This window comes from Electrophorus electricus, chromosome 9 (genome assembly GCF_041902795.1).
Source record: "Electrophorus electricus isolate QZ-2024a chromosome 9, ASM4190279v1, whole genome shotgun sequence".
NCBI classification, from domain to species: domain Eukaryota; kingdom Metazoa; phylum Chordata; class Actinopteri; order Gymnotiformes; family Gymnotidae; genus Electrophorus; species Electrophorus electricus.
This window is the reverse complement of record NC_137505.1, coordinates 15,926,174-15,945,204: the sequence shown is the minus strand read 5'-3', so window position 1 is coordinate 15,945,204 and position 19,031 is coordinate 15,926,174. Positions and strand designations below refer to the sequence as shown.

Sequence of the window (19,031 nt, the reverse complement as noted above, 5' to 3'; positions counted from 1 at the left end):
TCCAAGCTGTAAAGTGGACAGATACTACCCCCTTTGACTCCAAAATGCCAGTTTTGAGGCAATATAGCAATACCTCTCACTGCTGTAATGAGTGATCTATACCATTTATTTTTGCTTAAAATAAATAAATCTGATAGTCCCCTATTAATTAAATAGACAATCATCTCTTTATTTCTGTATTTACAAGGCAGCATTGCTTAATTTATAGAAAAATAGTGCCATATTATATGTACAAGATGGTCTCAGGAATGGATCAAAGGTCACCACATGTGCGTAGTGGTTGCTTTGGAATGAACCCCACAATCATAAGATCCCTGAAGAAGGCAAAAAAAGGAGTCGCTTTAAATAACACCGCTGACGGATGTAAATAATACGGATGGGGGGGCTATCCATCCACCCCAGGATAGATGACTGTAACAGCGTGGGACACATCTCAATGCCACAGCAGTAGCTGTAGCCACAGTGACATTTAGTGTCAATTAGCGTCACCAGAGGGAACTGGCACCCGAACACGTGTCCGGTTCGGGCCAGGCCGACCTGCCCTCCTCCAGGCTGGGCTCAATTGAAGTTGAATTTGAAGCTGAAGGGTCCAGAGCCGAACGGGTTAAAGCCCTGGAAGCTCTCCCAGGCTCCATGGAAGTGGTGGTGACCACCTCCCTGCTGGCTCTCCGGATCCAGAGGGTCCTCGCCCTGGTCGAATTTGCTCCTCATCTCTGCAGACCAACAGGAAACACCCCCAACCCCTATCAGAACGTACAACTGCTTTTGAAAGGGTTTCAATATTAAATTGGTTTCTTGATGTTATTCACATTTATAAACAGCATTTCTCTCTTCACTCCCCCACTAATCACCAACCAGTCTAACATAATCCAGCAGCAGTAACTGATCTCACTTTGATCTGCATTTCAGTCTTATTACTTTTATTTTATCATATATCTGGTTCATTAGGGTCATTGGGCAATGGTAGCTCAGTGGTTAAGGTACATTACTTGTAATCAGAAGGTTGTTGGTTCAAGCCCCACCGCTGCCAAGTTGCCACTGTTGGACCCCTGAGCAAGGCCCTTAACCCTCAATTGCTCATCTGTACTCACTCATAATTGTAAGTTGCTTTGGATAAGTGTCAGCTAAATGCCATAAATGTAAAAGTAGGTACTTGCACCATATATAATTTCAGAAATGAGACAGCAGTGAGATTAAACAACATGTTATCCCCTTTTTAAAGTAAAACTGGTACAGCATACATACAGAAAGACAATCCGATTATAATTATAGTGGAATGTCTAGACCAGTATTTAGGACTACTGGAAAATGCAGATTATGTACATAAATCATGGGTTCTAAATTAAAATAAATCCCCACAGACGCAGTAAATGCCAGGAACAGGCATACTGATTTGAGTAGTTACCTGGGTCAGTGAGCACTTCCTTGGCCTGTGCAATGTCTATGAATTTCTTTTCTGCCTTCTTCTTGTCTTCAGGGTCCTGGAAATTGTCTGGGTGCCACTGCTGAGCCAGCTTCCTGTAGGCTTTGATGATTTCCTTCTTCTGGGCTGTCCTAGGAGCCACAGAAGCCATTCAGTTAATTACCCTTAACCTAATATCAAAAGGAGGTAGTGTGTCAGATCTCACCTCTTCACGCCAAGGATCTTGTAGTAGTCTCTCTTCTGGGACTGTTTGAGGAGACGCTGGGCTCTCTCCAAGCCCTCAATCACCTCCCGGTCGTTCTCGCTGAACTCTTTGGCACTCTCAAAGCCCTTAATGGCTACAGAATCAAGGCAGGTTTAGGGAACTATTCCAAAGACAGGAACATCCATCTGCTTACCTAAAGCAGCTCTGGAATCACGTTCCTGCAGCCTTCGTTCATATGCTGCTTAAGACCTTGAGGAGCTAAATTAAGCTAATTCAGCTCATTAAGAAAATTCAGTTCATCAAGGATTTGGACAGCATCTTACTTGTTGGAGCATCTAGTGTAAAGCTTAACTGCACGGAGAGTTTTTGAAAAGGTGCCTTATCGTGGGTTTCTGAAGGATTAAGTGAGTTCACACCCAGTGATCAGCTACAGAGTCTAAAGCCTGGGATGAAAAAGATATGCTTTTTTTTGTGTTGCTTTTCTCCCCAACAACATAACAGGCTCAATGTATCAATACTTCCAGAGCCTGCTTTTCCCTGCAACTAACAATAACTCACGAAGTGCTTTAATAACAAATCACAAGTCATTCATTTCCACTGCTAAGATGTTTGTTGCCATGGAGATGCCTATAGGCCATCTTATATGTGATTGCTCCAATATTCACAAATAGATGGGAGCCAAATGGAACCTTGGGTGGCGCTCACAAGCTATCTTTCAGGGAGTATCCCCTAAGCGCAGTGCTGAAGAGGGTACCAGCAACCCAATTCTAAGTTACCTTCTTCATACTGCTCATCTTGGAGGTAGGCTTCCGCCCGGTCCTTCAGGACATTCCCGTTCTGCGGGTCTGACTGCAGTACCTCACTGCACACTGGGATAGCTTTAGCACCCTGCTGATCCTGTGGCCATACAAAATCAAACGCTTACCACTAGAAACTACAGTGGCCTATAGATGATGTAGATAGTCAAAATGGCACAGCTGATGAAGGGCCTCTATCCAAAATATGTCGTTTCCCTGGAAAATCTTGTGTACTTTACTGCAGTTTTTCCCAATCTACTATTATTCTGAATGCATTTTCACTTTTTGGAGTCCAGACATCCATACTATTACACTGAAATTATGTAGTGACCAAAAAGTGTTCAACAAATCTAAAAGCTTATTTATTTTATATTTGGCAATTCTTTGCTTTGTTGACAGCTTTGAAAACTTTTGGCATGAATGTATAAATAAACATTTATCAACGTTGTGGCAGGCAGAGACACCTGGTGGCCAGGAATAGAATAGCCACTCACCTTAGAAAGACAGTGGCAAATGCGCTCTTTGGCAAGGAATGTGTACTGGGGCACGTCTGGTTCCGTCTTCATAACAGCCTCGTATTTACTCACTGCATCGCCATACCTGAGAAGGGACCATGGTCAACAAGATGGAAGGAGAATCAATTACTCATCATACAGCCCATCTTTTATGAGATCACGTCCCTAAAAAGGGCAGGGAGACACGTGAGACACGTGGAACTAGCCAGTGCTGCTCACACGGCATCATAGCATCAGCAGCTGAATGGTGTATGTGAGGTGGGAGGGACCCAGAAAAGTCCCGCCCTGCTGTCAATCAGCAGGAGGGAGAAAGCCGGCTGTCACTTCCAACACTCCGAGCGTAGTAACAGCTGTGCTGCGTAGCTCACGTATGCTGCTCAAAAGTCGTAACATTTACATGCGTTTGCGCTCCGATAGGAGCCACAGAGGATTTTGTATTTGCTTTAGCAGAAAAGACATCCACCCGTACTGTTGGCCTATGGGATCTGTGTCAAAATGCTAGTCTGACAACCAAGGTTGATTGGACTTGGTCTGTTGTAGGCATTTATACGGAGTGATCACTTTATTAAATGACATCTACTCTATTGCTGCATCTATAGGTTAACCTCCTGTCAGCCGGTTCTTGCGGCCACTGTAATCTTGGGTTAACTGACTTATGGTCTTGTATTCAGCACAGTGGTGCCATGTTTCCAGTGGCCTCTTCCATGAATAAGCTGCTCTGAAATCAGGGCAGCTGATTATGCTGTATTCATATGTATTTGCATGAACAGTATTTCCAAGGGCAATTACAGTACATTGAAAGATAAAAAGAACATAACACTTGCTCTATTGTCAAAGCAAGGTCATTCACAAGAGTCCAATAAAGGTAGACAAAACAGACAGAGGACAGTACTCCAGTATAGTCAGCCAGCTGACTACAGAGTACAAATACTGATGCCAGCAACTGACTATAAAATATCTGAAGTCAATTTGGTAAGGTTGTAGAGCAGGTATATCCCAAGTGCATGTCTTGAGCATTTCCTTGTATATGACATACACAGGTAGGAGATCTGCCCACATGACTTGGATTACTCCAATTTAGAATCAGTCGGTAAACTTGGGTACATTCTCTGATGAAAACCATAGGTCTTAAGCTGCAAGCAGCAAAACACTACCAATGGAACTTTAAACCATCATGGCTGTTCTTTACATTACAATAGTAAGTAGATTATGGCAGTATCACAGTATACCAGAGTATTTAGTATTCCCAAAGGTATGATTTTTAGTACTGTCAAAAATAGACACTCCTGTTTCTATTAAACTGATATGGACATTCAACTGTTTTTACTGATTACTTTTATCCCAATTTAAAATAAATAATAAAAAAATAAATAAACAGAAATGGACAGAAAATGCAGGATGCATTAATGCAGGAGTAATATTTAATATTTATTTAATATAACTCACCTATGTTGTGTGTTTACATTGTCACTACTGGTAGTAGACTAGTGGGTGATTAGGTTCAAACAACTCCCTACCTTCAACCCTACTCTGAAGCAGGCTCGTTTGATGTAAACAAGTCTAGGTCATAGATTTTGAAGCCTTCTATGTAAAGGATGTATGTGCTAGGCATGGAAGCTCCTCACATTCTGGACCAACCTACTGAAGTAGGCACGATAATACTGTTCAAAGTAAGCAACATATTTGAGCCTTTGTTCTATAGTTTCCATATAGAAAAGGAGCATTTCATTTATGATATCTAATTATGTATTGAGGCCATTCAAAAGTATTCATAAGTCAGTAAAGTTGGTCATTCATAATGCTGTCAATGTACAGCTAAGTGATTCTTTGCAATTTTAACATGCATGTGAACAAAAGAGGATCTAGAGCATTTAGTAACTTAATGAGTGTTGGGTGCTGAGCTATCAGAAAGGTGTATACTTGGATTTGGTTCACATTGTCTTTCCTGGCAATGTGCAGACTTTTAAAGAGGCCTTCTGCACAATCACCAGGTTAAATTATAGACCGCTTTAATACAGTGCATTCGAACAATGGAATAACAGTTAACTAATTTCCTGAGAACTCCCTAATGTGATAACAGTGGTCAAAAGCATGCAAAGAGTCATTAATGCCCTTTCTAGCACCAGTACATGAGCCACCTGTTTATAAAATGTTCTTCCTTTCTTTTAACCTGTTCCTGCCTCTTCTTAGCCCCACTACTGGCTCGCATATTGGAAATAAAAAGCAAAATCACAAAGACCAGCAAGCTTCAAGAGAAGGCCAACAATACAGCGGAAATGAAACGGATCCAACAGCAACACAAGGAAGCATTCCGCTTCTACTTCCTCCCACCCTTCTCTTCACATCACAGCTACCTTTGCTGTACTGTCACTGGTGGCCATCATTATCCATATTTCTTTGTAAGCTTGAAAACAGCAGTTTCTGCTGTAGTCCTGACAAGAATTGAGCTTATTCTTTCACCACCTCATTAGCCAGTCACCGATATTGCCATCAAATTCACACTTCATTGAAGAAATAAGTTATTCTTTTTGGATTCATCAGGATTAGCAGATACTCTTGCTTTTCACTGTACTAAACTGCCTTTCCCTTCTTTGTCGGTTAGCGTGGCATTAGTGTAGTAGTTCGGCATTAATGTTTGTGCGGCATTAGTGTATGGCGGTTGCTGGTCGCACCTCTGCTGCTGGATTAGCTCCTCTGCCAACATGATCTGCTTGTTGAGCTTCTTCACCTGCTTGTAGTGGCTGAAGCACTGCTTGTGGTCGGGGTCCAGCTTCAGACACTCTCGCACCTCGCTGCCCATGGAAACACAACCCGTGAGCACGCTCATCATTCTGTGTTCCATCTGACAGCACGCTTTGGAGGCAGTCACTGCCCCAGTTAGGAACGTCTGCAAGTTGCAGCGTCAACTGCTTGGAATATATGAGTGCAACACTACCAAAAAAAATTTTAAATACTGGATAACATCACTACAACATAGAGTACAATATGTTGTGATTGCAATGATCTGTTAATTCTAAGATAGATCTTAGGCTAGTTGCGCTGCCGTCTTCTCTGAAAACCTCTTTACCACTGTAACTACAGCCTGGATGGTTAAAGGTCTGACCGCATCTAGAAGAAATCTGTACTACAGCATAGCATTGCTCCTGTATGCATAAATTAATTGCACTCCCTTTCTCACGGCACCTTAAGTGTTCCCACTGCAAATGGAAAAGAACCCCACACGGCCTCACCTGAGGGACATCTCGTGGTCTCCTAGGTTATAATAGATGGTGCTGAGCTTGTAGAAGGCCTGAGTGTTGTCATTCCTCAACTTGGAGGCAGCTTTGAGGTCGCTGATGGCTTTGCCCATCTCCCTCATCTGAATGAAGCACTCAGCCCGCAGCTCCCGGGAGTCCACGTCCCACACGCACGTCTAAGCAGAGCAGGGAGCACAGACACAGTCAGGCAGAGGAAGCGACATCAAGCTCGGGTTCCGGCAACCTCTGCCCAAGCACCCATCCCAGCGTCTGCCACTGATCTGCCTGATGGTGTGCCTTCAAATGCTCAGTTAATGGCCACCTCACTGTGACAGAAACGCTGCCTCATCCAGCTGAGTGACTAGTCGTGTCAGACAGGTTCTGTTGGTCTAGTTGACGAGATGCATTCTTAACCCCATGTAAATAATTCTTCAAAGGTTTTGCCTTATGAAAGAATAGGCTGAGCAATACAACGCATCTTAACTGTTTTTTTTAATGTAAAAATCCAGACTGTGATGTGTTCCAATCAGGTGTAAGCCTGTTGACCTCATTTCTTCACACCCCTCTCTGTCCTGTGCAGTGGCCTGCCTCAGTGCCTGAGAAAAAGCTTTTGAGAAAAGCTTGATCACAGCAAAAAGACTGCTCTTCTCGGCAAGCTTTCAAAGGTGCACTAACCGAGCCAAAAGCAGCAGCGCAGCTACTAACTCACGTCGATGATGGTGTCTAGGTGCGATGCTGCTGAGCTGTAGTCCTCATGGCCAAAATCACTACGGGCCTGCGTCACCAGCCTTTGGATTTCGTCTGATTTCTTCAGCTGGCTCTGGGCTTCCTGCTCCTCTCTGCTGCTGGGACTGGACTTCAGCTGGAGAGCACAGTAAAGGGAGAGGCCTACTCAGTACCTGCTGGCATTTGGTTATTCTCAGTCTGAAGAAGTAAGAGGTCATCACTTCTCCTTTTGGAGGAAGCCAAAAAGGGATGTTATGATGTTCTTTTTGTTTAGTGCAGTTTGGTTTAAATCTTCAAATCATTTAATCCAAAGAGTGATTGAAAGACCAGAGGGCTAAAGCATTTCTGCAGCACAAAGATAAATCATGGTTTACAATGCCATAAACCACTCAAAGATTAACTGCTGTGTCATATGAAGCACATATATTTCACTCTCAAATTCGGGAATAAAAGTCTGTACACTGCATGCACAAGCACTATAAATGTGGATCATATACACCATTAACTATATACATACACAATCAAAGCCTGTCCATTTCAAACTGAATAATTGCAACCACATATAAACACAACTTTTTTTTAAAAGACATGTTAGACAAAAACATTATTTCAGTGTGTGTCATATCTCTGGACTCCTTCAGTCTGGCATTATAAAGAAATGAGATTTTAACTAAAACGTATTAAATTAACAGATCTGATGTGTAATATTTCAATTTGTACAAGTTCTTTGAAAACATTTTCATTATATTTTACTAATGCATAAAACCATGATACATTTGAACACTGATATCATGTTAGGAAATAACGTTCATACCGTCTTATCCATACAACAAACCAAAAACTGTTTTCTACATGACGATTTTTGGTATTTTGTAAAGGGCAACCTTAAAATAGCACATCAGCAAGCATTACACCACCACACCCCAATGCTCTACATTACCCAAGGCTTCACAAGAACCACCAAAACAGGGCAACAACATTCTTTAGTTTCCTTTTGGGATTAATAAAGGGTTATCTTAATATGTAGCTACATTTCTCCATAATCCAGCCAAAAAGTGAAAGTAGGCCTAGTCCGCATGCTCTAAAGTGCTGAACCATCTGCAAATACCAAACCTAACCACACACCGATGAAGTGAAGAAGATAATACACGAAGGATGCTTTAATATGCAGAAGGGCTATAACGTCATAAGGTAATGATTGAGGGGGGAAATGTGTTTCTATATAAACAAGGCAAGGCTTTCAAGAAGAGACACTCACCACTTTCTTGAAATCACCCTCCGCCTCATCCAGCCTCCCCTGCTTCAGAAGTAGGTTCCCTCTTTGAAGTCTTGCCTTATGAACGACACAGATCGCCAGCTCTAGTAGAGGGTTACGTTTTGCAACTTCCGTTATCGGCTCATGAGTCTCAGTATGGAACAAAACCTACCGACGTGAAATCGGGCTTAAGTTCGATAACTTTGGTGAGATCGGGTAGCGCGGATTTTGATTTTCCCATGGCCAAGTAGACCGTGGCTCTCCTATAGTAAGCCACGTAGCTCTTGGGGTCTCCGTCTACACGTGCACAGAAAGCGATGACGCTAAAGACAACACGTACAACTAGTGATGCAGATCGCGACGAGGTGATACTGCGCAGGAGGCTTCGCCCGGGCTCTGCAAAACCTCAACAACTCACCCACAGCTGCGTGGAAATGCGAAAGCGCGTCGGCCAGCTGTCCGGCAGCGAGAAGCTTCTTTCCCATCTCCAGGTGGTTCTCAACGCTGTTATCTTTTCCGCATATCACCCCTGTGATACATGGCAGTAAACACGGAGCAAAGGGCAGCCTGCCAGTCACAAGTCATGCTTCTAATATCTATGTTACTGCTTATTAGAATAACTGCTGTGGACCACTGGATCAACAAAAGTTGAATGCGGCCATTTCCACTTTCCACCGTACTGCGGACCGTCTGGCTAGCCTGTCAGTCGTACTGAGGACAGCTGAGACTTTATTATACTATTTCTCTAGGTAGCTCTTTAGGAAGCATATTGTCAGTCGTCTAAAGCCATGAACAGTTCAGTTCCGCATTGGGTGGTAGCTAGCCGGCTAAACAGCTCCCAAGTTAACCTAGCAAACTTAGCCAACCTTAAGAAAAATGAAAGCAAAATGTGATTACCTTCATATCGAAGATCGAGCAAAACGAACACAAATGGGACATAGCTTATCAATTTGTGCACGACTGGCGTTACTGTGACCATATTTTCTTTTTCCCCGTTACCCTCGTTATATGAGCTTTCGCCTATATTTTGCTCTGCGCTACAGGCTAACGCTACTGCTTCTGCACGGTGCGCTAGATACCCGCTGCGTGCCGTTCACTGACTCACTCTATCCGACGCCGACCATTGGTCGTGGGGCGCTCTGATTGGTTCATCATGCTCGAAACCCCGCCCACCAGGTCTTGTTCAACAGAGACCGGCCACGGCATCCTTGCGGGCGTCGTGTTCATCGATGTGGCAAGTATTTAAAAAAAAAAAAACATTCTGGGCTCCTCGGTGTTTTATTTTACAAAGTAAAGGTCAATTTTATTTAGTTATTTTATATTTATATAAAGATGATGTTCAGAATGGTATTTTATATGTTGAAAGGGCTCACGTCCATTGGCCCTGGTTTTAATGTTTGAATTTACTTAAGTTTGTTGTCACTTCACAAGAAGAAGCAGCTCTGTGGTCCAGAGTCTATAATAAGAGTTTTTGCTGAGACCATTGTCTTTGTCTGTAATCCTCTTGGACTGGTTTTAAATGGCTCATGACCTCTCTTTAACCTGTACAGGGCAGGCGATCTCAATTATTTAATGTTGACATCAAAACTTTTTTTTTTTTAAAGCCTTGACATCCATTACCTGCTTTGTGTAAGCTTTTTTTGGAAAGCTATTACTCACATGAAATGCCTCACGTTTAAGCTGTCAGGCCTAGTGATAACTTTTTTAAAACAATGCAGTTTTGTGTGTTGGAAGAGAGACAGCGGGCGAGCGAGAGAGAGACAGGGAAAGTTCCGCTGTGAAGGATTTGCGACTAATGTTTAATTTCGAAATAAAACGACTGTCCGAGAAGGGAGAGTTCCACTTTCATCGTTTTCCTTGCACGATTTGAATATAATTAGCATTTTTACGGGTGCTGCAATGTCAACATTACCGTTAAAGTTAAGACTTCTTTTACTATGACAAACTCTGGTGCGTTGTAGATTTGCTGCCTGCGTGACACCTGCGTAGTCCCGAAGTTTAAACTTTATTTGCAGCGACGCAAGAGGCACTTCTGATGAGCACTTCTGCAGCTCCCATTAGGTAAATATATTATATTTTATTTTGTGTTGGGATTTGAATGAAAGCATAATGAAAAAAAAAAATGAATTCAAACACATGCTACGGACATTTGTTTTCGAGTGCAATATGCGCTTTTATTGTGTCTATTTTAACTAAGTTGATTCAGATAGTAAGATAATGATTTAAGAAGAGTGCTTTATTAAAAACCTGATATAGGTAATAAAATACTATATTCTTTGTACTTAGAAATAGGCAAAAGCTTAATTTTCTCTTCACACTGAAATGAGCCTTTCTTCAATATGAGAAAGATGGATTAGACTAAGATTCTTCTACATCTTATAGCCCTGTTTCCTATAGTGCTGCTCCTGGAATCCCAGTTCATAGTAAATGTCTACCACCTAAAACACACACACACACACACACACACACACACACACACACACACACACACACACACGTGTTGTATGTGTCTTTTGCCACAGTCAGTTCATATAAACCTTCTAGGATTCATTTCATGTGTGATTTCTTTTCTGATCATTATAAATACACCAAGGTTTTAGGGTGCATTATTTAAAGACAACCAGACAAGGACACTGATCCCATATTGTGATTTTAATGTGCATTTTGAGCCCTTAAATGTTCTGTATGCTACTTAAATACTGACATAATGCTATTACTGACATAAACACCCAAGGGCAGCATAAAAACATATGACCACAGGTAACTAAATATTTTTATGTATTCTGATAGATGTGAGCATAAAGACTTGTCATTTTTTTAAATTAAAAATTGGAATTGTGTTTAAGCATCAATAATGAAGCAAACAGCAAACATGTTGAGAGTTTTAAGGTGTGTGTGTGAGACATTCTGACTAGGCAGTCTGAGCTTGGAAACCTCAGATCCAAATCCTGGAATGTAGATTTGTGGGATTTGTATCTTGAGGAAACGGCAAAATGTCCTAGGGTTTTCTTTGGAATTCAAAAAACTGTCCAGACTTGATTTAATTAGATTTAAATGACAATTTTTATGCTTTTCAGGTTGTGACTGCTGTAAAATTATATTATAAGGGTATGTGCAAAAAGCTGTAAAAATGACATGAGTAAAATATTTATTTAAATTCCCTCACCTATTTCTTCCAATAAATAGATGAAATAACTTTTCCCTTTATTTAAAAAACGATGGAAAGCAAATCTCCACAAACTCAACCAGAGTTACAGTACTTGAAATGATCAATATGACTTTAGGTTATCACGGGTTTGGTAAGTCATTACGACATTTGAAATACACATGAACAAATAATAAAATTAGTTTTTTTTAGGTTTGTGTATTAGTTTGTATGTGAGAGAACATGCTTCTGTCAGCCAACCATTTCCAGCATCATCACATTCTTACTTTGGACTCATTTTACCTTAGTATAGCCATTTTACACTTGCGGCAACGTGTGTGTGTGTGTGTGTGTGTGTGTGTTTCTGGTCTCGTCTGTGGTTTTAGGTGTGTCTGAGTAAAGCTCTGGATGGAATGACTGTACAGGTGCCAGAGGCTGTGTCTGACGGTCTAGACAGCAAGATTAAAAACAAATACAGCGCCCTGTGAAGCCCCCACGATGCACTGAGACGGTCTGTGACTGACCACACTTTAATCACCAAGACGAACTGACCTCTGGAACTGACCATTCATTCATAACCCATTTGAAGCAAACATAAATAAAATCGAAATGGATTGTCAGACAAATGAAAGTTTTCTGAAATGACCATCATTCTTTTGCATTGACTGAGAGAGATTTCACAGGTAAAGACAAACAACTGCAGAGTAGTGTGAGAGATTCTATATGCAACAAGTATTCCTGAATATTTACTTTGGTTAAACATTTCTCATTCATTTCCAGTGATTGTTAGTCATTAGACCAGTAAAAGTAATGTCAGGGTACTGGGTTACGTTATAACATGGTCTGGACAGAGAACTGTAACTGTGACAGTCTTGAATGAAATTAAAATAGGCCTGCAAAAAAGATTTGAAAAAAGACTCAAAAAATAGTTACCACTTATTGAATTAATGCTTATTTCAGAAATTAAGCTACTGGACTAGTAATCAGACAGATGCTGGTTCAAGCCACACCTTTGCCAAGATACCACCATTGGGCCCCTGTGCAAGGCCCATAATAAGGCCTTCAATTTTTTGGTCACAATTGTTTTTTGGATGAAAACATCTGCTAAATGCTGAAAATGTAAAACTTTACCTTGTCAGTGGGCACAGTGGTCATGCAAGGACAATAATTTCTTCCTGTGCTGTTCACTGATGTTGAATGGTAAGAAAACAATATTAGGTTTATATTAGGCTTGGGCAAATTTTTTTATGGTGATGTTACGACCCTGTCTAGGCTGGGAGGCCGTAACATAGGGTTTGAGTGTAACAGCAGTAATAATTAATAATAGAATGCAAACTAGACAAATAGGTTGATAGCAAAGGTCAAGTGTATTTACAAGTTTTGGTGTTCGGATACAAGAAACTGGTGCAATAGCATCAGGTGTGGCCCAGGCCAACGCAACAAACAAAAACCACACTAGAAACAAAAAGACAACTGACTAAGCTAACAAAATGAAACATACAATGACTACACTGACTACAATGGTATTAACAGAGATAAACCCACACCCCAAATAAATGGCAGTCACTCTCTACCACCAATGTGTAACTACTATATACAGGACAATATATTCAAGATACAAGAGACATATTATCCAGCAACCAAACCAGTAAAGGACAAATCAGACCGTAACTCAAGGGCAGAATCCAAAGTCATACACACAAATCCAAGCAATCACGACAACAAAATACAGAAACAAGTTAAAAAAATGGGTAACAGCAACATCTTCTCTAACTATCCCTAAGCTGAGCCCATCTTCTCATCCTCTTCCTTTTATATGGTCCTTTACTCACTGGAAACCCTGGTGTGGATCGGGATGGGTAACACTGGAGAGTCAGAGGCGAACCCTGGAACACAGGGGGAGACAGACACACAGGTGGGCATAACAGTGATAAGACTAAATTAAATATTGCGAAATACACATTATATTTCATTCACACAATACATTTTTTATGTAACCTCCAAGAGTGCTTTAAAGTAAGGTGTCAAAATGTACTTTTATACATAGAATACTACTGCAGAGAAAGGAACATTCAGACTTTTGGCTAATAGCGAAAGTTTTTGTTGATGTCTTTGGGAAGGTACAATGTATGTGTTTATTACCCTCTTCAAACATAAGACCTGTTTGCAGGAAATCCTGGCTCCAGGTAGGCACTGGCTCACTGCCCCTACCACTTCCTCCTGTCCCCCTCCTCACTTCTAGTCTGTCCAAGACAACCTCTATAAAATAGTCCTGGCCATGGTTTTGTTTTTGTTTTTTTCTGGTGGAAGACTATAAATGGAGTTCTCTGTCCTGCCAGTACAGAAGCATGGATAACTATATCTAAAACACACTGTGAGGTAATAAACTGTCCAATGGTCCTGATCTGTGCTGCAGTTCTTGGCCCTCAGCTTCAAAGAGAGCTGAGTAGACCAGGGTTCCCTCCAGTGGCCACTGTGCTGGCGTTTCAGAAATGCCTTTTGAGGCATGATGCGTGAACTTGTTGCTGTCTGGATGTTGCGAAAGATTCCACTTAATTCAGGTAATTGGGCATAAGCAATAGCCTCTTTTCCACTGTAAGGCCGAACTGTTCTGTGTACGCACAGCGACCGTTCCAGCCGCATTTCCACACAAACATATTTTGGCATGGAGCACTTATAAAACATGCTCAGCATGGAGCCGTAGAACCATACGGCTGGGACGGCTTAACGATGTTGAGTGGTTGATTGGTTCTAGACAGAAGTATGCTCATGCTCCCTGCCTTTCCTCTCTTCGCCAACTTTCGGCATTTTAATATGCCCTGTGCTTTATGCACACATAAAAAGGAGCACTAAAAAATAGTCCAAACAACTCCAACTGATGCATCTTGTCAGACACATGCAGCGACTGGAGTTATTTAGAAGCATAATTATTCTCTGCCCAGTGAGCTCCTAGATGAGGCTGTCAGAGAAAAGTTGCTGAGGATGACAAACTGCAGTTAAGAAGAAGGAGTATAATTTCTGTGGTTCTGCTGACTGAGTCCAGCCTCTTCAGATGTTCCAGGAAGCCATCATCTTTATCGTCCTCATCTATCTTCGTTGTTAGCATGGTGCTGATAGAAAGACTTCCCTTCATATATTTCAGTCCATTACATCTTAGAGGGAAGGGGCATGTCCAAACGATGCCTTACAATCACAAAGTAATTGGAGGGCTCCATTTCCAAGGGTGCAATTGGACAAGGTCCCAGTCACTCATGTGGATTCTGGTTTTGCTGGCCCCTGATAATAAGAATCCAGGGGCCTCATTTATAAAGGTTTCCAGACTGAAAGTTTCCATATACCAGGAAATGGTGTACGCCACAAAAATCAGATTTACAAAAACTCAAGTATGCACATTTGCACGCCATTTCCTCTTTATAAATCTTAATCTTAATCCTTGTTACAACCTACTTAATGGTTAATGCCAATTATCTCAGCAGTACTTATGAATACTTAAATGTGGGATGACCCATTTAATATTGTCTGAGATAGTGGTGACAATGGCAAAAAATAGGAAGTTTGCACAATGTGAGGTAAAAAAAAAATGTGGTCAGAAAATTGATGCAAGGAAGTGAATGTAAGAATGTAACTGCAGAAGAGAGCCTGTGGAACTGTGGGGGAGAGCTTGCAGATTTATTCTTGCTGGTATAGCAGTCTGCATAATTTAATTTGGACTGTTACATGCAAGTGTGATTTGAGCATATTGATGTAGTTACCTACTTTACCCCAGGGTGTCGTCATTTCCCACTCTCTATAAGCGTTGCCTATGGCTTTATGCTTGGGTCAGAGCTTCCAGAAATATGGGTTCAATTTCCCGCCAAGTACTTCTTTCTAAATCCCTGTTTCTGCTCAGGAGTTTGCACGTTTAAGACCTATTTTCGTGCGCATGCACCGTCATTCTCAGGACTCTAATAACACGAGTCTGAGATCCGCTGTAAAGACCCCACCAGAGATAGTGAAAGAGAAAAATGAAAAAAAAAAAGGGAGATTGAGGCAAACAAAGGAGCACTTTTAGCAAAAGGACTTTCAATTACCACCATCTCTCAGCATCCCCTTTCAAGATTGGAAAAAATCTACTAAATCCACCAAATCTGCAAGGGTCTCCAATCTTCTACTGGAAATATGTGCTGAAACATTTAATTACTACACCAAAAAGATACTGAAATAAAGTAAGGGCTGAATAAAAACTGCAAACAGAGTCTCTGCCATTTGCTTTTCTTATTGTCATCTTAATCTCTAAACCAGTGATGAAGTGGAACCAGTGTAACAGAGTATAATTTTCCAGATTTTTAATATGTGATTTAAAACGTTGTTGTGAAGATGTCTGTACTCCATTCGCTTGAACTAGTGAAAGTGCTCACTCCCTTTCTTCTCTCTGGTTAGTGCTCTCCTTTAGATTTCAGTGAGAGCTATTTACACAAGTCATGTTGGGATTCTGATCCTTTTTTATATATATATATATATATATATATATATATATATATATATATATATATATATATATATATATATAAATAATGAGAGAGAGAGATACAAAAAGGTCCTGTCTGTTAATCACGAATTATAGACCTGTAACTCTAGCCATGTGTGCAGTAGGTTTAGCTATATGGTTGGTCATGTGACTACGAGTGTGACTACTTATGCTGCCTCTTCGATAGAAGAGACTAGGTGCGATGCACACAGCCGAGTTAGAGGAGGTGGGTGTGGCTCTGGATGTAGTGTAGCAGTGTAGCCACGTGTCCCAGCAGAAGATACTTCTCCTCAAGCAAATGCTGGACCAGCATGAGCATGAGGCACATAACATGGCTTTCATCTTACTGCTGCGGACACAGGCACCATCATCTCCATTACGCACACAACTGGATGTGTTGACCTCACTGCTCCACTGCCTGTACCCTGTTCTACTCTCCCTGTCTGTCTTTGTCCAGGCCCTCACCTTGCTCTGCCTTTAGCAGAACTGCTTTGAGGTCTTTACAAACTGCCTGGAATATTCTGCAAGAACTTTTTATGAGGTAGTGGACATCTTGATGGACCGAAAGTACTTGCTTACCGTTTTAAACTGATCTAAACTTGAGTTAGCACAGAAACACAGACTGATACTAAGATGCTACTGAAGGACTTGATTAACTGGATTAGTTGTGTTACATTAGGCTTGGAACTAAACTCTCAGAACATTTGCCACAGCACAGATGGTCAAAGTAGGGGCAGCACTTTGTTTGTGTGTGTGTGTTCCTCATGTTCATATCATCTTAATAATTTGATTGAAAAAGTCCCCATTCCCCCAACATATACACCACGGGGTACCTTAAAAACTGCAGCAGTAACATATATAGGCTCTCTATTTAGTGAGGTGCAATGGTCAATGGAATCTATTTTTCACTCCCAGCAAGCCTTTACCCCTGCTGAGTGCAGGAACATTGCATGAGATGCAGGCCCCTTATTATACAAGTACACCAGCAAGTCCTATATAGCAAACAGAGACACAAAATTATTTATTTGTTTTTTATACTATGGTATCCAGACCTGTTGATTTACTAGTAGTTTCCCTTGAGGATGCACATAGAAACAATTAGATGAATACCAGAACAATTAATGTAGTACTGTATAAAGAGCTAATATATAGACAATTTCTTAAATAACACATTTCTTGCTTCTAACTTCAATGAGAGCAGGGAGGGAGTGGTCCACAACTATATCACTCAGTGACTCAGCATGGTCAGGAAAATCTGATGACTGTAGTTGGTCATGAACTTCTGCCACTGAGTTGCTTCTAAATGTCCATCTAAACAGCATCTTTCTCTTGCCCTTGTGTTCATCTCAGTGAAGAACAAAAAGAAACAGATGGAGAGAGAACCAGACAGAAAGAGTATGGGTGCTCAGATATGCACTCCGTCTGTGTACTTAAGTTGTTGGTCATTTGTTTGGTTATTGCGGAACAGTTGAATATTAAATAGAAATTTAGAAAACTAAATTATTAAATTGTTAAAGAGATTGTATTACATTGTATTGCATTCATTGTGTTCTCACCTGCAAATTGGTGCATGGAATTTATATTACAAGGCCGTAGGATGAACTAACATGGGGTGTCATCGAGCAACAGTGCCACCTTGTGGTAAGTCTTCACACATCTTGGAACCAAGCAGGGACCGCACCTGGGCGCAGGAGTCTGGGCTAATGTGAGACCCACAATCACTGCTACACACACATACCAACATGCATACACATAAGTGTACACCCACACACAAACATTCTCCTGATCAATGTTTGTCCTGTAAAGACTTGCAATATTGAGCCAAAGAACTACAAGTTTATTCGTTTTAATTAATCAAGTGCTGTGAAGTCTGATTTTTCACATTGATTAATTCAGACAGCTCACTTCAGATTTATTTATATAATGCTTTTAACAATAAATGTTGTCTCAAAGGAGCTTTACAGGATTACAGGAACCAAGCCTAGGCCTCTAATGAGCATGCCACAAGTGAAAGCAGCAAGGAAAACTCCCTTGGCAGGACTAGACTCAAAGCCAAGAAGAAACTGTTGGAGGATCAGACTCTGACCAAAAACAATGCATCTTTAAGAGGTTCACAGACATAGATGGTCACTCTCTCTCCCTTTCCCAAACACTCAGTCACTCACTCTAACACACCTTGTAATGTGTGTGAACTTACCAAAGAGAGGCCAAAGACATAAAACTAATATAGACTTAAAACTGATATAGCAAGGTTAACAGCTATGACACCTTTTGACATGGACCGAAAACTCCGAGTGCAGTAGCTAGTCTTGGGAAGCGCCTTACTGAGAATGAGAGATGGGCAGACAGCCATCTCTCTGCACTATATACGGCTGTGCAGCTACCATGTTGTTTTAAGTGTGTGCACTTCAGTCTTTAGCTTAGCTTACAAAAGAGGACCCAAGTCCAACCAATCTCCTTAGTGTACATAGCCACCTCACTGTGTAAAGTAATGCAAATCACAATGACTTTTTCCTAAGTTCTACAGACATTTGAGTTGTAATACATTAAAGTTAAAAAATGAACAGGGTTGTCATCTTAATACTAATTCGTAACAATCCATGCCAACATTCCTCAAAATTAGGGATGAACTAAATATAACTCTTTAGCGTGTCTCAGCCTGCAGACAAATAATTTTAGAAAAGCTGTTAAAATGCATCCTGGGTTCCATATGACCTAGTAGACTGATAACAAAATCAGTCCTCCTAAAATCTCCAAACACTCATAAACCTGCAGTAGTGGAAAGCACCAGATGGCTGCACACAAGCAGTACATATGAGTCATTCTCCACTTTGGTGTCTTTCCTTTCTCTAGGGTCTCCAGTTTTCTTGAGTATTGTTAAACACCTGTCCCTCTTTTCTTCCTTGGCAACAATGCGAAGGCAACACTTAACTTTTCACACAGCTGAAACTTTCAACTGACTCCAGTCACACTGCACTGCTTTCTGTTCTTTTTCACTATAACCTCTCAGAATCAAGATCCAGAATCACGTCCCAATCTGCAGTATTGCAACTGACTGTGTGTGCTCACTGCAGCTCTATCAGTATGTGAAATACAACTGGACAGGCTGCACTACATTCATTAGGGTAGTTAAAAAAGAACTTTTTAAAGAACTACAGGAGTAAAAACTGATCAGTGTTGTAAAGAGCTTGGTCCTTTAAGAAATATATTTATAATTGCATG

General features: G+C 41.1%; 2 protein-coding genes across 5 annotated transcripts in view; one reads left to right on the top strand and one right to left on the bottom strand.

Annotated features, from left to right (window-relative positions):
• Positions 1–148: 148 nt before the first annotated feature.
• On the bottom strand, positions 149–9,226 carry dnajc3a (DnaJ (Hsp40) homolog, subfamily C, member 3a). 2 transcript variants are annotated; one of them, XM_027018166.3, is made up of 12 exons: positions 9,055–9,226; positions 8,576–8,686; positions 8,330–8,454; positions 8,161–8,235; positions 6,886–7,038; positions 6,171–6,352; positions 5,613–5,732; positions 2,920–3,025; positions 2,405–2,525; positions 1,629–1,761; positions 1,406–1,554; positions 149–713 (listed from the first exon to the last, which is right to left on the bottom strand). In XM_027018166.3, the coding sequence occupies exons 1-12, from the start codon at positions 9,134–9,136 to the stop codon at positions 559–561; spliced, it is 1,512 nt and encodes a 503-aa protein (XP_026873967.3). In that variant the 5' UTR covers positions 9,137–9,226; the 3' UTR covers positions 149–558. The 2 variants fall into 2 exon arrangements, with proteins under 2 accessions (XP_026873967.3, XP_081576550.1); XM_081720424.1 differs by lacking the exon at positions 8,330–8,454 and having other exon boundaries at positions 8,161–8,261.
• rnf17 (ring finger protein 17) overlaps positions 8,458–19,031 on the top strand; it is a 26,365-nt gene continuing 15,791 nt past the window's right edge. The window contains exons 1-4 of one of the 3 annotated variants that reach the window (XM_081720414.1): positions 8,458–8,648; positions 9,201–9,391; positions 10,119–10,218; positions 11,689–13,217. The gene's annotated coding sequence lies outside the window, so the exon portion shown is untranslated. Of the gene's footprint in view, positions 8,649–9,200; positions 9,392–10,118; positions 10,219–11,688; positions 13,218–17,899; positions 17,919–18,819; positions 18,892–19,031 lie in introns of those variants that run through there. The other 2 variants (XM_081720415.1, XM_081720413.1) reach the window with 2 other exon arrangements.

Excerpts from the sequence above, each read along its gene's own strand:
- dnajc3a (XM_027018166.3), bottom strand. The coding sequence starts at position 9,136 with ATGGTCACAGTAACGCCAGTCGTGCACAAATTGATAAGCTATGTCCCA. Across the intron at positions 8,236-8,329 it reads TTAAGCCCGATTTCACGTCG|GCAAGACTTCAAAGAGGGAA; the intron begins GTAGGTTTTGTT and ends GTCGTTCATAAG. Across the intron at positions 1,762-2,404 it reads AGATGAGCAGTATGAAGAAG|CCATTAAGGGCTTTGAGAGT; the intron begins GTAACTTAGAAT and ends TTGATTCTGTAG.